This window comes from Siniperca chuatsi, linkage group LG15, assembly GCF_020085105.1.
Source record: "Siniperca chuatsi isolate FFG_IHB_CAS linkage group LG15, ASM2008510v1, whole genome shotgun sequence".
In the NCBI taxonomy this organism is placed as follows: domain Eukaryota; kingdom Metazoa; phylum Chordata; class Actinopteri; order Centrarchiformes; family Sinipercidae; genus Siniperca; species Siniperca chuatsi.
Window position 1 is genome coordinate 11,430,647 of NC_058056.1, and position 15,110 is coordinate 11,445,756.

At 40.6% G+C, this 15,110-nt stretch overlaps 2 protein-coding genes across 4 annotated transcripts in view; both read left to right on the forward strand.

The window, feature by feature from the left end:
• The window catches only part of arhgef10 (Rho guanine nucleotide exchange factor (GEF) 10), a 55,408-nt gene that overhangs the window by 17,956 nt on the left and 22,342 nt on the right, over positions 1 to 15,110 (forward strand). For all 3 annotated transcript variants that reach the window (XM_044165703.1, XM_044165704.1, XM_044165705.1), the window contains 10 exons: positions 617 to 728; positions 969 to 1,081; positions 1,206 to 1,283; positions 1,364 to 1,543; positions 6,432 to 6,548; positions 6,953 to 7,045; positions 7,635 to 7,805; positions 8,666 to 8,811; positions 9,505 to 9,689; positions 14,738 to 14,853. In XM_044165703.1, the coding sequence (XP_044021638.1) occupies positions 617 to 728; positions 969 to 1,081; positions 1,206 to 1,283; positions 1,364 to 1,543; positions 6,432 to 6,548; positions 6,953 to 7,045; positions 7,635 to 7,805; positions 8,666 to 8,811; positions 9,505 to 9,689; positions 14,738 to 14,853 (1,311 nt within the window). The remainder of the gene's footprint in view (positions 1 to 616; positions 729 to 968; positions 1,082 to 1,205; positions 1,284 to 1,363; positions 1,544 to 6,431; positions 6,549 to 6,952; positions 7,046 to 7,634; positions 7,806 to 8,665; positions 8,812 to 9,504; positions 9,690 to 14,737; positions 14,854 to 15,110) is intronic.
• On the forward strand, positions 2,457 to 5,630 carry LOC122861399 (homeodomain-interacting protein kinase 3-like). Its single transcript, XM_044165706.1, has one exon. The coding sequence runs from the start codon at positions 2,708 to 2,710 to the stop codon at positions 4,997 to 4,999; it is 2,292 nt and encodes a 763-aa protein (XP_044021641.1). The 5' UTR covers positions 2,457 to 2,707; the 3' UTR covers positions 5,000 to 5,630.

Genomic DNA, 15,110 nt, shown 5'->3' on the forward strand with positions numbered 1-15,110 from the left:
ACTGACTCAGTACCCTCATCCTGCTCTGATGTGAATGACTTGTGGTTGTGGTGGTACTGGTGATGGGTTTGCATACAGTTCATTTGCCTCCCTGTCTGCTGCACTGACCTGTCTCGTTATATGTTTATGCATTAGAGGCTGTGAAGCCTAGGATATATTCTTGAGTTGTTCAATTCTATAGTAAACTGAGACACCAGCAATTGAGTTTTATATTTGAAAGATAGTAGCCATTGATTTAAGATGTTTCAAAGTAGCTGAAAACTGTAGCATATTGTAACAGAAAATATTAGTAGCATTTACAGTAAATCTCTTATAATGTAAATCAGTCATTATGTATGTAAGCAGACATGTTACTTGTAGCTGATGTCCCAGTTACTGTGTCTGTGTCTCTGGTCAACTTTGCGCTCCTGTTATCCTGTATTATATGATCTGCCGTTTAGCTTCATCCCTACTCTAACACTGCTCCTGTCTTGCATAGCTCAGTTCAGTAGCTTTTTAACCATAGGTTTAGACAAAGTAAACTAAACTTCACCTTGGATTGAAATTCTTGACTGTGAAAAAATTACATTGTGTTGCTTTTGCGGTACAGATAATAGTGTATTTTGTCTCATCAAAGATGCAAAAGCTGGTGAAGGCAGCTAAGGAAGGGACCAAAGATGGGCTTGAGAAAACCAAAGCTGCAGTGAAGAAGGGACGCTCTTTCATCAAAACCAAGTCATTCTGTCATGGTATGTAATCCTTAAAAGATAGTTTGCCCTCATAAACAGCAATCCCTTTAGCTATTCACATTCCCTCCTTAGCTCTTCTGTTTATGTTAAATCTGTGTTAATATGAAGGTTTCAGTATTTTTGAAAAGGGCAACATACTGTAGTTTGGCCAGGACAGCATTTTTCTTTCTGCTTGTTCTTTTTTTTTTTTTTTTTTTTTTTTCACGGTGGTTTACTTGCTCTCTCTTCTTAATCTCTTAGAGAGGAAGTCGGCCTGTTTTGAGGATGAGGAGTCTGAACTCTTCATTGAGGTGGACTGTTTCAATGTTGAGCCAGTGCTGTGTCCAGCACCAGAGGGTCTTTCACAGCAACAGGTAATAAACATGCCCTTCGACTTTCATCCCAATTTATGTAACTCTTTACTGTGTGAATTTGCTGTTTTTAAAAAACCCATGCCAAATGCCTGAAGATCAATGGTTGGGTATTTTTCCTCTACAGCTGTTGAGAAGATGTATATTGGGATCTATATTGGAGAGTGAGAAAAACTATCTTGATGCACTGAAGAGGATATTAGAGGTATGCAAGTACAGCTGCAGCGATTGCCAAATCCACTTTGAAGTGTTTGTTATTACAGTTCACATTGTCTGCTTTATCAGCAATATGAGAAGCCCCTGTCGCAGCTTGAGCCGAGGCTGCTGAGTGACAGGAAACTGAAGATGACCTTCTATCGGGTGCGTGAGATCCTGCAGTGCCACTTCCTGTTCCAAATCGCCCTGGCGAGCCGTGTTGCTGAGTGGGACAGCCTGGAGATGATTGGGGATGTCTTTGTGGCATCGGTAAGCTGGGGCTGTAATTTTAAAGCCTTTTTACAAGAAGCATTTGTGATCATTGCAAGCAGCACAGCCAGACTTCTCCCTTTCTTACCATCTTACTTCATGTCAAAGACAGTTGCTGTCATGCTACAGAAAGCTGCACTCTGTTCACATTATAGTATGTACTCCACCCTCCTCTTGTCATTGGCTGCTTAGCAACTCATAGGCAAGGATCTCATCTCCCACAGTCCTGCTCATCACTTCATTTCCTTGTTTTTGTACAAACTCCGACCCCTGGCATGACATCAGAGGAGCAGTGAGACCCATATGAGACCCATTTGAAGTCTGCTCAGTGCCCTCTCTCACCTCACAATTCTCATCCCAATATAAAACAACAGGACTTGCACACTAAGAGCAACATTTTGGGAACAGAATATTCCCTATTCCTTAGTGTATATATATATATAGAATAAAATTAAATAATTTAAATATTGTTTACGGTTTAAACATGACTATATATTTAAAGTCGTTTTTCATTATTGTAATTATAATTATTATTTTATTAATTTATTTGCTTGATTGTTTTGTTTTTTTAAACTCAAAATCGTTCTTTCTTGGCACAATGCAATCCTTTAGAAACACTCAAATATTTCACCTTTTTCTAGTAGTTTTAATCTTGGGGTTAAGGCAAAGATTAGGTTAATAAACAACTTTTTAGGTTACAGTTTTGCTAGCTTATCCAAATGACCCAATCCGAGCCAATGAGAACATGCATCAGGCACACAACACTCTGTGATGCAGGACATAAGGAACATCCCCTGGGTGAAATACCAAGTTTTTAGGGAGTCCCAAGGGGGAAGAGCCCACTGATTGTCCCCCATATATATATATATATATATATATATATATATATATATATATCTCATCATTTTGTCTTTCGAATATAAACATTTTTTAGAAGGAGAGTGAAAAAAAAAAGAATGGAATTATAGAATTTTGAATATTTTGGCTTACATCTCCCAGAACTGAACAATGTCATAATGAGAGAGAACTTGAACCGTTAGAACTCCACATACCATACATGTCTCAAGACCTACATCTGAATCTGGTCATTTACCTTCTGGTTACCTTCAGAGTAAAAAGACAAGTGTACAACTATACTGTATTTGGAAACATTTGACTACAAAAATGTCTTCCTCAACTTCAACTTCGACCTCAGATGCAAATGAAGAGAGCAAGGAGACAGTACCTGTACCATTTCAGGTACAGAAGCGTGATATACTCTTCAGCAACTCCACTCGCTACCTGGTATTGGACTTTAATGGAGAGGGATGTTTTGGCAAAGTAGCCAAGTGTGTCAATTTAACAACGGCCAAGATGGTGGCAGTAAAGATCCACAAAAAGAGTGAAGATCACGTCATTCAAAGGGAAGTGGAAATGCTAGAAGCAGTCAGGGCTCTCGACCCAGAGAAAAAGAACATAGTAAGATTCATGGACAATTTCAGGTTCCACAACCTCTCTTGCCTGGCCTTCGAGATGTTGGACAGGAGCCTTTGGGATCTGATAAAGGAGAGGATGTGGACGCCACTGAGTCTTAATGAAATTCGCCCTGTGACCCATCAGCTACTCATAGCATTTGAAGCCCTGAAGGGTATCGGCATCCTGCACACCGACTTGAAACCTGACAACATAATGCTTGTCAATCACAAGCATCAGCCCTTTAAGGTGAAGCTAATCGACTTCGGTCTGGCCCTTCCAGTGAGCAAAATGCAGGTTGGGATGACCATACAGGCTAATGCATACAGGGCTCCAGAGGTGACCTTGGGCCTCCCCTTGTCAGAAGCTGTTGATATGTGGGGAGTGGGATGCGTCATGGCATTCTTATACTTTGGCACTAACCTCTTCCCTGGAAACTGTGCATATCATACAATGAAAGCTATGCTGCACCTGCTGGGTCAGCCAGAAGACCACCTGCTGAGTGCTGGAATAAACACCTGGCAGTATTTCAGCAGGGAGGAGGGCTCCAGCAGTCCAGGGTGGAGACTAAAGTCACCAGAGGAGTACAAGGAGGCAACTGATGTCACACCCCAAGTTTCGAGGAGGTTTTTCGACTTGGCCAGGAATTTGGAGGATGCAGTACAAAGATACCCAGCGAAAAGGGACGCTCTTGAGTATGAAGATAGGATGGCATTTTTAAGCCTCTTAAAGTGGTGTCTACATCTGGATGCTGGAAGGAGAATCAAACCCAAGGAAGCCCTAAAACACAGTTTTGTAACAATGGTTCACCTGGTAGATGAAATGGACACCAGCCCGTATGCAGATGATGCTCTTCAGTTCATGACTGTTTCCCCCTTGGATAATTTGGACGAATCAGATGATTCTCTCACCAACAGTGACAATGACATGGAGCTCAGAGATGACCAGGCTTCTGACTCAGCTGATCTAGGTAGATCCAGTTATGAAGAGTCAGACCCTATAGAATATTATTTTGATTTTTCAAACAGAGCTGTCAAGACTGACTTAAAGAGAGTGCCATCTACAGCCTCTTTCTATGAAAAGGATTCAATAACTGAGAGTTCTAGAGATTCAGACACTGAGAGTTCCAGTGGTAACGATGCAGACATTGACACTTCCAGTGATGAAGATGATATAGATCCAGCTACCAGTGACTCTTATGGTGGAAGCTCCAGTGACGACACAGAGCCAGCCATCAGTGACTCCTGTGATGGAGGCTTTTACATGCCAAGTTTCACTGACAAAGCTGATATAGAGCCAGCCACCAGTGACTCTTATGGTGGAAGCTCATTTATTCTAAGTTCCAGTGACGAAGACAATATAGAGCCAACTACCAGTGACTCCTGTGATGGAGGCTTTTACATCTCAAGTTTCACTGACGAAGATGATATAGAGCCAGCCACCAGTGACTCTTATGGTGGAAGCTCATTTATTCTAAGTTCCAGTGACGAAGACAATATAGAGCCAAGCCAGCCATGTTTTAATTTTGATGAAATTTCATCCCCCACTGGCTTACAGAGTGCATCATCCATTGCTGGTTTCAGTGAAGAAGATTCACTCCCTGAGAGTTCTAGTGATGGACATTCAAACTCTGAGATTTCCAGCCATGGAAATTTAACAGGACCTTCAGCAGCCACTGACTTTCAGGATGGAGTCAGAGACACTGATACTCTCACTAAAGTAGAGTCAGGGCCTGCTGCCACTTCCAGTGATGACAGTATAGACACTGTTTGTGTGCCAATTGCCTTTAACACTTATGATGACAGAGCTTTAGCTGCTGCTGGCTCAACTTATGGAGCTGCAGCCTCCATTTCTTCAAATGACAGAGCTCCAGCTGCCATTAGACTTGTTGATGTGGATGATGTCAAGAAAAAGAAAAAGAAGAATCTGTTTCAGAGAACCTGCAAATTCTTCTGTCGAGTGAAGACGAGAGTGGTTTCCATCTTTAAATGTCGAAAGAACTAATCCACATTTACAATAAGAATGAAAACAATTAGAACAAAAATGAGAGTATAGTTAGACCCAGACTTATAGATAAGTCATTCTCTATGGTAGAGAATGAATCAGTTTGGGAAGCACAGTGCTTCACAGCAAGAAGGGGTTCTGGGCCTTTTTCTGTGAGGAGTTTGCATGTTCTCCCTGTGCCATCATGGATTTTCTCTGGGTGCTACGGTTTCCTATCACAATCCAAAGATCTGCAGTAGGGTTTATTTGCGACCTTAAATTGTCCTTAGGTATGAGTGTGAGTATGAATGGTTTTCTATGTCTGTATGACAGCCCTGTAACATACTGATCTGGGCTTGATGTGACCTTGCTCTTTTCTTTGTTAAGCAACATGTAAACTGTGTTCAATAAAAATGCCAAAATGAAAATGTAAACATATGATTGCTTGTTTTTATTGAGAATTTAGGAGAAATTAAGAATGCTTGTTAAGTCATTTATGGAGTAAGACATTTAAAACTGAAAAAGTTGTAATCTGACCCAACTGATGGTAGAGTTATATTATGGCTATTAAAAAGAACAACTATCAGATGATTTCAGATGTCCTAAGAGGCTCAGCTGGATCATATTCAGCAAATATTTGGGAGATCATAAGAGGGGCAAGGCCATTTGGCTTTTTACAGACATATAACAAAATCTAAAAGTCAGGCCTTGGTGAACAAAATTACATTAATCTGCATTTTGTTTTGAAGATTTTTCTTTACTGAGCAATATAAATAAAGTTTGAGAAAGCCATTATTTTTATCTGTGTTGATCCATAAATATTTACCAGCTATGCTAATAATGCTAATTGAGATACCTTTGTTGTTTGTGTTTGAAGAAAGAATCTTTTTAGAACATTCTTTTTTTGGCTGTGGAAAAAAAACATTTCATCAGTTGCTAGGTAGGCCTGCCTGTCAAATTGCATGATGTGTTAGTAAAGACAAACTGACATTTACCATAAAGTTGTTGATTTATTGAGTTATTCCACACTGCCACAAGACAAGAAGTTACTGGATGCAAAACATAGCAAATGAAAAAAGATCAAAACATGTGGAGGTTTTGACCTTTTGTCTATGTCTACCAAATGAAAGGCACTATATGAAGAATGACCAAATGTTCACGATGAAGGTGATTTAAAAAAACTCAAATTTGAAATCAACTCACTTTTTGTGTAAGGAAATGTAACTATAATGATACTGCAGCAATGGTATTTTCAGAAAGTCATCTGAATTAAACAACAAAATACTTTGCCTGTCTCTGCCCTTCAGAACAACACATAAGAATTTTCTGATCTGACGCCACTATCAGCAGAATGAAATAATTTGTCCATGTCGTCCAAAACTGTTACAAATCATGTGATGCAATATGTTCCTGCAAGTGGTTAATGCATTTAAACATCTGTGTTTCTCAACAGTTCTCAAAGTCCATGGTGCTGGATGCCTACAGTGAGTATGTGAACAACTTCAGCACTGCAATGGCAGTGGTAAGGAAGACGTGCGCCTCCAAACCTGGCTTCTTGGAATTCCTCAAGGTTTGAGAGAAATGCAGAAATGCAAAGGGTTAAACTAATACTGGAACTACAGTGCAGTGTGGAAATTGTGTCATGAATATTGTTCTTGCAAAGGCATTTAATGTTTTGTTTTTCTGGATAAACATGCACATATTTGTCATTTTCATCGTTGTTATTCTTGTGCATTTCAATAGAAAGGACTTACAGTTAATTATTTTAACCTTTGTGAAGTGAAATTCTTGCTGGTGTTCAGATGCCTGTTGACAGTAAAGACAGCTAATCACGTTAAATACAAGACAGGTAGAATAATTTTATGTAGTACATGAATTTGCCTGGTAAATACAACTCTGTACCCCACCAGCATGCACTTTAGTCCTACTCCTCACTCCCCACTATACTGCAGTAACCCATCTGCTCACCCACAGCATCGTCAGGAGACCAGCAGTGACCGAATGACTTTGTATGGCTTGATGATGAAACCTATCCAGAGATTCCCACAGTTCATTCTGCTCCTTCAGGTATAATGAAAGATTATTTTTAGCTCCTTTACAGTGAACCGCAATAGACAAAAGAGAGCGTGGTATATACATTCACCAGCAGAGGGAGTACCATACGCATAAATCAAGGCACTTTGTTTTTCAAAGCGCTTACCTCAAGGGGACATGATGGAAATGCTCTGAGGGGAAATGGTTTCCTCAGATCTCTTTTAATCCTACCCTGGCATATTTACTTTTCCTGTGTCTCTTGCAGAAATCCTCAGACAAAATATGGGAGTATAAACATGTATAACAGCAGTTTAATGAATACAAATACCAATCAAAATACCTTGAGTGTTCATGATACCAGGAATTGTAATCTGCATTTATTATGTTATTAAATCTTCATCAGTCATGAAGATGTTTGCTATTTGAATATAGAAAAATGGATGAGTAGGAGAGAGCATGATTTCAAATGGCGCTGGACATGTTTGTGCAGATTTAGGGAGAGTTGTACAGGAGCAGGGTTGTTGTTTTTTTTTATCCCATTAATGAAACTGTTAAAAAGCACTGGGAGATTGATCCTCAGTGTGGATAATCAACTAATGACTTCTCTGTGCATTCTCATCAGGACATGCTGAAGAACACACCAGTGGGTAATGCAGACCGTCTGCCCCTGCAGATGGCCCTGACCGAACTGGAGACACTGGCAGAGAAGCTCAACGAAAAGAAGAGGGAAGCTGACCAGCGCTGCGAGATCCGTCACATTGCAAAGGCCATGAACGAACGCTACCTCAACAAGGTCTGCCCACTGCTCAGTGTGTTTGCCCTGGCACGCATGTTAGTAGTTTGATTCGTACAGTATGATGCTGTAGCCATTGTTTGGTGGAGTCTGTATTCTTGATACATGTGCTTTTTTTATATGCTGATTGAGAAAGTGGTTAGAGTTGATGATGTACTCATTGCTCAGTCAGTGTGCAAATGTTGGCTGATGTTTGATTCTTTTAGCATATGCTGTGGTATTTCTCTCTGTCCCAGTGTGGGCGGCCGTCAGGCACTTGAGTTTGACATTTTCTCAAGTATTCTCTTGCCTGAATAGCATATTTTTAGCGCATGTGCACAAACACCAGCTTTCCCCACGGTGTAATTATTTGTGTATCTGCAGCCACCCACTCTGGCATCTGTGTAGAAACGTGTTTATAGGATACCCTACAATTGGGCAGAGGAGTTTTGTTCCTCATAGCCTTTAATTGCTCTGTCACTGTTGATAGCCATATATTATATGCTGTTACCCAAAGTGGATAGTTTCACAGTAGAGAGTGACAGGGAACATGGAAGAAAGAAGAGCAAGATGACACGTGACAAAGGTTCCCGGACATAATTTTGTGATAACTTGAAACCCAGAGATAAAGAAAGATATGGTACTATTCACTTCAGATTTCATCATCGTCTGTATAGGCTGAAATGCATCACGATTGTTTTCTTGTATAAACCAGTGAAGCCTCGTGGAATGTGAGTACTCTTGGTCTCTGTATGGTCTACATTCCTTCTCTGAGCTTGGTGTTGTTAGCTAAGTACTTAAAATATCAATTTAATCAGATAGCCAAACTCCTACTGTATGTTTGCATAGTATCACTCTGACTTGTCATCCCTATCCCTTAGCTTCTGAGTAATGGCAGCCGCTACCTGATCCGCTCGGACGACATGGTGGAGACAGTCTACAATGAGCGTGGTGAAATCATCAAAACCAAGGAGCGACGCCTCTTCCTGCTCAATGATGTTCTCATGTGTGCCACGCCCAATATCCGGTAAGAGTGACCGCAAACCAGACCTTTTCTTAATCTCTTCTTTAATTTGCACCTTCTCCTGTCCTTGGGCAACATCCTGTAATTTCTTTACCATTTTTACAATTTTAGAAACAAATTGTTGTGTGTATATTTCTGTCGTGGTCTTGTTTGTATTGTTCACTTTGCCTACTGTAAGGTAATGTTAAATGCAACTAGGATTTCCCACCAGTAAAAATGTGTCTTAATTTGAACTAAACCGAAACGAAACTCAAGTGTAGAGAAAGATGTAAAGCATTGTATGTAACTGGTGTCCTCGGAGTGACTTTTGACCACACTGAGTCTACCCACTGTGGCTTTCTATTTAGCCAAGAGTGATGGAGAGCCCCGTTCCTGGGCTTTTCAGCTTCTATCCTGTAATTGTAACATGTTGGTCACCACATACTGCCTCTTGCACTGACAAAAATGTGGTTTTCTAGATGGGTGACCTCTTATCTTTCCAACATGGCATCCATAGGCATCCTCCACTGACACTGATGTTCATTTTTCTCTTTTCCTACCTTCACCTTCACCTTTTCTCATTTTCATTTTCACATTTCCTTCCTTCCTTCCTTTACACAGCGCAAAAGATACATTTGTTCTCCACAAACAAAGTGTTAACAACATGAACTAGAACCACATTGTCTCATAACCCTCATCTCTTTCCGCTCTGTCCAGCTGTCAGGATGGCAGTGGGAGTGGAAGTGGCAATGCCCCTCTTGACCAGAAATTCCTTCTAAAGTGGAGCGTGCCTTTGAGCTTTGTGGAAGTGCTAGAGTTTGGATCCAGCGAGGACATGGCCGACAACAGCCACTACCCAACACCCCATTCTGGGGAGAAGGTGGTCATCAACGCTAAGCCAAGTATGAACAACAGGGTCACATTCTGTTATTTTGAATCAGCTGTCTGCCTTTCTGTCTGTGAAGCTGTTTCTCTCTCTGTAAACTGGGGACAAAAGGTCAGGTAGAAAAGGTACAATTAGCTGAGTAGTTAGAGAGATCCAAGTAGTTGAGGACTGATCCCTGTATAGGCTGTGGGGATTTGAGACTCTGGGATAGGAGCCAATAACTGCTGGTCAGTTAACTGATACTGCTTGATGACTGGTTGATGAAGTTCTCAGTGGTGATTAAAGGTAAATATCTCTATGCTTGTCCTGGACTCTATATAACCTGGAGGTTGTCAAGGGCTTTTAAAGTATGACTCTCCCCACAGAGCTATAATTAGCAATATTACATGCAGCATTGCAAAAACTGTAGTAATTGGAGTGATTTGATTGAACAAATTGTATTATAGACTTAATAAACAGAACTAGTTGTTTCCTACATTATAAATACATAGAATGTATAGATAGTTGTTTCTTGCTGGACATTTACAGACATTTCTAAAATGGTGTCAATCCTGCACAGACCATCCAGCCACCAAGTGTGTATTTTTTCCCTTCTGCAATCCTCTGGTCTGCTGGCGAGCCGAGTCCAGTGATTTCAGTCTTTCCACTGGGTTCTCCCTTGTCACAGACAGCTGCTCAGCCACTTTAAAAGCCCCAAATCAGACAGACAAGAGGCGTAACGAGAGTGTATGATTTTGTGGTCACAGCAATGCAGTTTTTATTCTAGGCTCTTCTTTTTGTGTGTATGTGTTTGTGCCGAGTTAATGGTAGTGCACATTGCTGGGCTGGTGAGTGCTTTGATACTGTATTATCCCTGGTCTGTCAAATGCTGTATGTATTCAAGCTGAGGTCCAATTCTCTTCATTTGCCAGTGGCAGTGGGCTGGAATCACTACTACTGAAATACACACTGCACTCTATAGCTTACTCTCTCTCTCACCCTCAGTCTCTCCCTCTGCCTCTAATCTAACGTCTGTAATACAGTTACATAATGTTCAGTCTTTTGTAGCCAGGTGTCACAGTGTCACATTTATATCATTTGAAAAATCCTGTGATGTTTCGTATGTGTTGTAGCATGCCATCTACCTGCCATATTTGATTACAATAAGATTACTGTTCAGTAATAGCCAGGATACATTTCAACCTTTGTGCACAGGGTATAACAATAACAACTGTAATTGTATTAGTCCCCGTACTGTGCAAGGTTGTTATGCAGATGACAGCATGTGAAGTAGAGTGTATACACACACATACACCCTCCTGCCACACCACCTCATCTTCTTATGCTAGAAATCTAAAAAGGTGAGTTTCCACACTTTTCCCCTCTTCCACTGCCTTATAATATTTTCCCTCTTTTTTTATCTGCCTTTTTATACCCTTTTCCCTTTACCTTAACCGCTCTGCGTTACACCCATCTCCTGCCAGGCCACCCGTCTCCCTCTGATACTTCGCTGAGCTATGTGAAAAGTCCAGCAAAGGCAGCAATTGCATGAGTGTGTGTAACAGATGGCACAGACAGACCTGAGTAGCATCTGGTCTGACTGTAGGGTTTTCCAAGGGCTGCAACAGACAGACAGGTTCACAGCCTCATCTTAACCCAATGTGATGATACAAGTGTATGCGCATTCTGCTTAAAGGCCTGAGGAAGGTCATATGGGTCTCAATGTATTGTTTTGTTCTTACAAATAACAGTTCATTGAATTAGATGTTGTGGAAGATGATTTTGAGATTATGTAATTGGACCACAGTGCTTTAAAAAGTGTCTGTGAACTGTTAATTCCCATGACAGGACTGAATTACTGTATTAGTCAACAACAACTTTCTGACCTCGGTTGCCTCGCTCTGATTTAGTTATTCCCTAACCAACTTCAGCTCTGTGTGTGTCTTTGGGAATGTGTGTGTGTGCATACAAATGTGTGCATTGTCCAGGAACTTTTAACAAGTGGAAACAATTGTTTCTCAGTCCACTGTGTTCAGCCAAAAGCAGCTCGGTGACCAGCCTACTAGAAGACAATGAAAACACTCTCCAGCATATGATGTCACCTCTTTGTGTGTCTCTCTGCTTAGTTTATCTCCTCTATACACTGCATAGCAATCAGACCACCATGCAGACTGGCCATTTCAAGTTACTTTTTCCTGCTGCTTGCAGTCAGTAGGTAATTTGTAGATATACTGTTTGTTTTTAGGAAGTGTGTAATTGCTGGGATGACGTGATTCCCATGATGCTCCCAGGCCTGTTTTGTTAGGAAACTCTTGGCATTTGGCACTCTCACAAAGAGCCATTCAAGAAGCTGGACCCAGGTTGAAATGGGTGACACAGTGCCCGTTTCTTCTGTGGGAATGGTCACTTCAGTGATGGTAGAATTCTATTCTTACTTGTGTCTTATTATTTGTACTATAAATACAGATAATATACAGCAGAAGATGGTGTAAAAATATGATGACATTTCAGCCTACTTTTACTTTCAGCCTAGCGCAGACCCCCATCATACACAGAGCACAGGGCTTGTTATTAACAGACAGTGGAAAAAAGATTTTAAATTCAAACTACATGCCTGTTTGATTTAAAGCGGTCATATTATGCTTTTTGGCTTTTTCCCTTTCCTTTATTGTGTTATAAATCTTTTTTGTGCATGTAATAGGTTTGCAAAGTGAAAAAGCCCAAATTCCACCCCAAAGAGAGTTACCCTCTCCCACAGAAAACACTGCTCCTGAACTGCCTAAAAACGGCTCAATTGTAGTCCAGCCTTTACTTCTGTAACGTAACCTACGTCACTATGTAACATGCGTCATAATGCACAATTTGAGCAGTTTCCACAAGTACACCTAAATATGACATTAAAATAGCATACCCTCCAGGCAGTCAATGGGCATAAAGTTGTTGCAGAGACCTAGGTACTGCGCATGCGCAACTCCCAACAAAGATTGAATAGAAGTGAGATGCCTGACTCAGTAGCTAAAACAGAGCGTTCAAGACACAGGGTGAAAAGAGGTGCTGCAGCAATGTGCAGTGTGAGAAAAATATGGTGTTTTTTGAAAATTAAACCAAGTAAACCTATTTTGGTACAACCCCAAAATAAAATAATGAACCTGAAAATGAGCATAATATGACCACTTTAAATTAAAATCACGAACAGGGGTATTGCAAAACATGTAGTTCATTTACCTTTCTGTTATTAAACAATGCCAACTTTGAACTCTATCATATGATACTGGCTATAAATTAACTGTTGTAGTTGCACTTGCTCCTAACATGACACACCATAGAGCAAACATGAGAGATTTATTCAGCATTTCTGCCCTGACCTGATTTCAACCCCCTGTGTCTCAGCCTTTGCTGAAACAGATGAGCCATGAAAATTGCACACAGCACCATTAGAGAAGGCAGAAAGTTGACATGAACAAAAACATGGTAACAAAAGTACACAACACACTCCAACAATTAATTTCTCATTTGATCTTATTTAAGTAAATAAACATTACCTATAGATGCATTGTAGGGTGGCTATGATTTGATCCACTGTCATGAATGAAATACAATAGGAGGTCGCTGACCATGAAAACATCAATGAAATCCAAAACCCAAATACACGACGGTAGGCCTGCTGTGTTCTCTGTGTGCTTTTGTGTGTAGGGGTGCTCAGCGATGTGTAACGACAAGAAAGAATTTCTCAGTCTGTGAGCAGCGTCTTGTGTACAAACTCAAAGGGAGACTTTTTAGAGTAATTCTCCCCGAGACCACCTACAAATGCAAACTTTGGCGATACTCAAACAAGGGTAACATTTCCCCCCGAATGCCCAGTCAGCGAGACCTTCAAGAGAGGACTGGAGTGGGTTGCCATGGAGTTGGAACACCAGGCAGACTCTGTGACTATTGTAGAGGAAGACGAGGAGGAGGAGAAGGAAGAAAATGGAGAAGAGAAAGTAGAATGGCAGAAGCAAACGGAACTCAAGTCATTTTGGTGCCAAAGACTCTGATGCAGCTTACCTCTTTGTTTTACGCTCTTAACAGCTAATGTAGTGTGCATTAAAATATTTGCAGTTAGGATTTAATTTGAAAGAGTCCTGTACTTGTTAACTGAGCCATTTGATCAAATGACCGAAACGACAATGTCGATAACTGTTGACAATTTTGGCCAACTGACAGGCATTCTTCTTCTGCTCTGTACAAGCTGTTCTTCATGATTATCTTTATGATTTTGTGAGTGAATGAGTGAGTGAGTGAGACCTGCCAGTCCTTTGATGAGCTATGTGGTTGTGTTCTGTGCAGCAGTGTGTGTACACACAAAGCAAGCCGTTATTTCCTTTTGATACAGAACAACAACGCAGCAACCGCTCTCATCATATCCCATTGGATCATTAGGTTTTATATTTTGTGCAAAAATGATGAGAGGCAAATACCTATCAGCATACCTATTGCAGCACACATAGAATAGGTACACAAGTAAAGAACAGAAAGGATGATATATGCTGACATGCAAAAACAAAAACACAATATTTGAGTGGCCTCTGAAAGCTAACATTAGATCACAGTGTTCTTGTGAACAAGCGAGCACACTGGTGAGAATCACTGCCAAGCTTGCAGAGCTGTCACCGCTCCCTGTGGGAAACTGACTGATTGACCTTTATTGATCTTTCTATTTGTGAGTCCAATTTTAACTGCTTCTCTCACCAGACTGGCCTCACTCATTGCTGCTGGTGTGTCCAACTTTATATATGGGAACTGCTGGAGACACCAGGTTTTTAGGTCTCAGCTCAATTTCCTTGCTACCTGTCAGTTTCGTATGCTTTTTTTAATTATAGCCTCACATGAGGACACTGTTTTTTTTATAAAGAATTGAAGTCACTGCTGTCTATGAGTTGAAAATATGGCTACAACTCACCTGTTTGATATGAGTCAATAAATGCTTTTTAACAAAAACTATTAATTTTTTTTTTTTTTTGCCAACATAGCTTCACATCCATTGCAAGTTATTTGGGCTGTAAAAGTTGTGTGAAGATTTAACTTTTCTGTGTTTCTGTGTAGACAAGCTGTACATGGGCCCCGGTCAGTTGTACCAAGATCTGCAGAACCTAATCCATGACCTGAGCCTGGTCAACCAGATCTCCAGCATGATCGGCAGCCTCAAAGGCAACTACCAGGTACTGTATGACTGCACTAAACACAAGCACTGAGTTAAAGTCCCATCAGTTGGACTTAATACATTTCTAGCCTTCATTGTCCCTTGGGGAAAGTTTGATTAAAGTGCGTATGAAAATAAATTGTCATCATATTTATCCAGATAGGCATCAGTTAATTGTGTCTGAAAGGGAATCAATATAAAAAATCATGAAGGCAAAGAATTAATTCAAGTCATAAATCTAACTTGTTTTTATGTTATTTTGACAAATATGAGATC

Coding starts and splice junctions, on each gene's coding strand:
- LOC122861399 (XM_044165706.1), top strand. CDS start 2,708: ATGTCTTCCTCAACTTCAACTTCGACCTCAGATGCAAATGAAGAGAGC.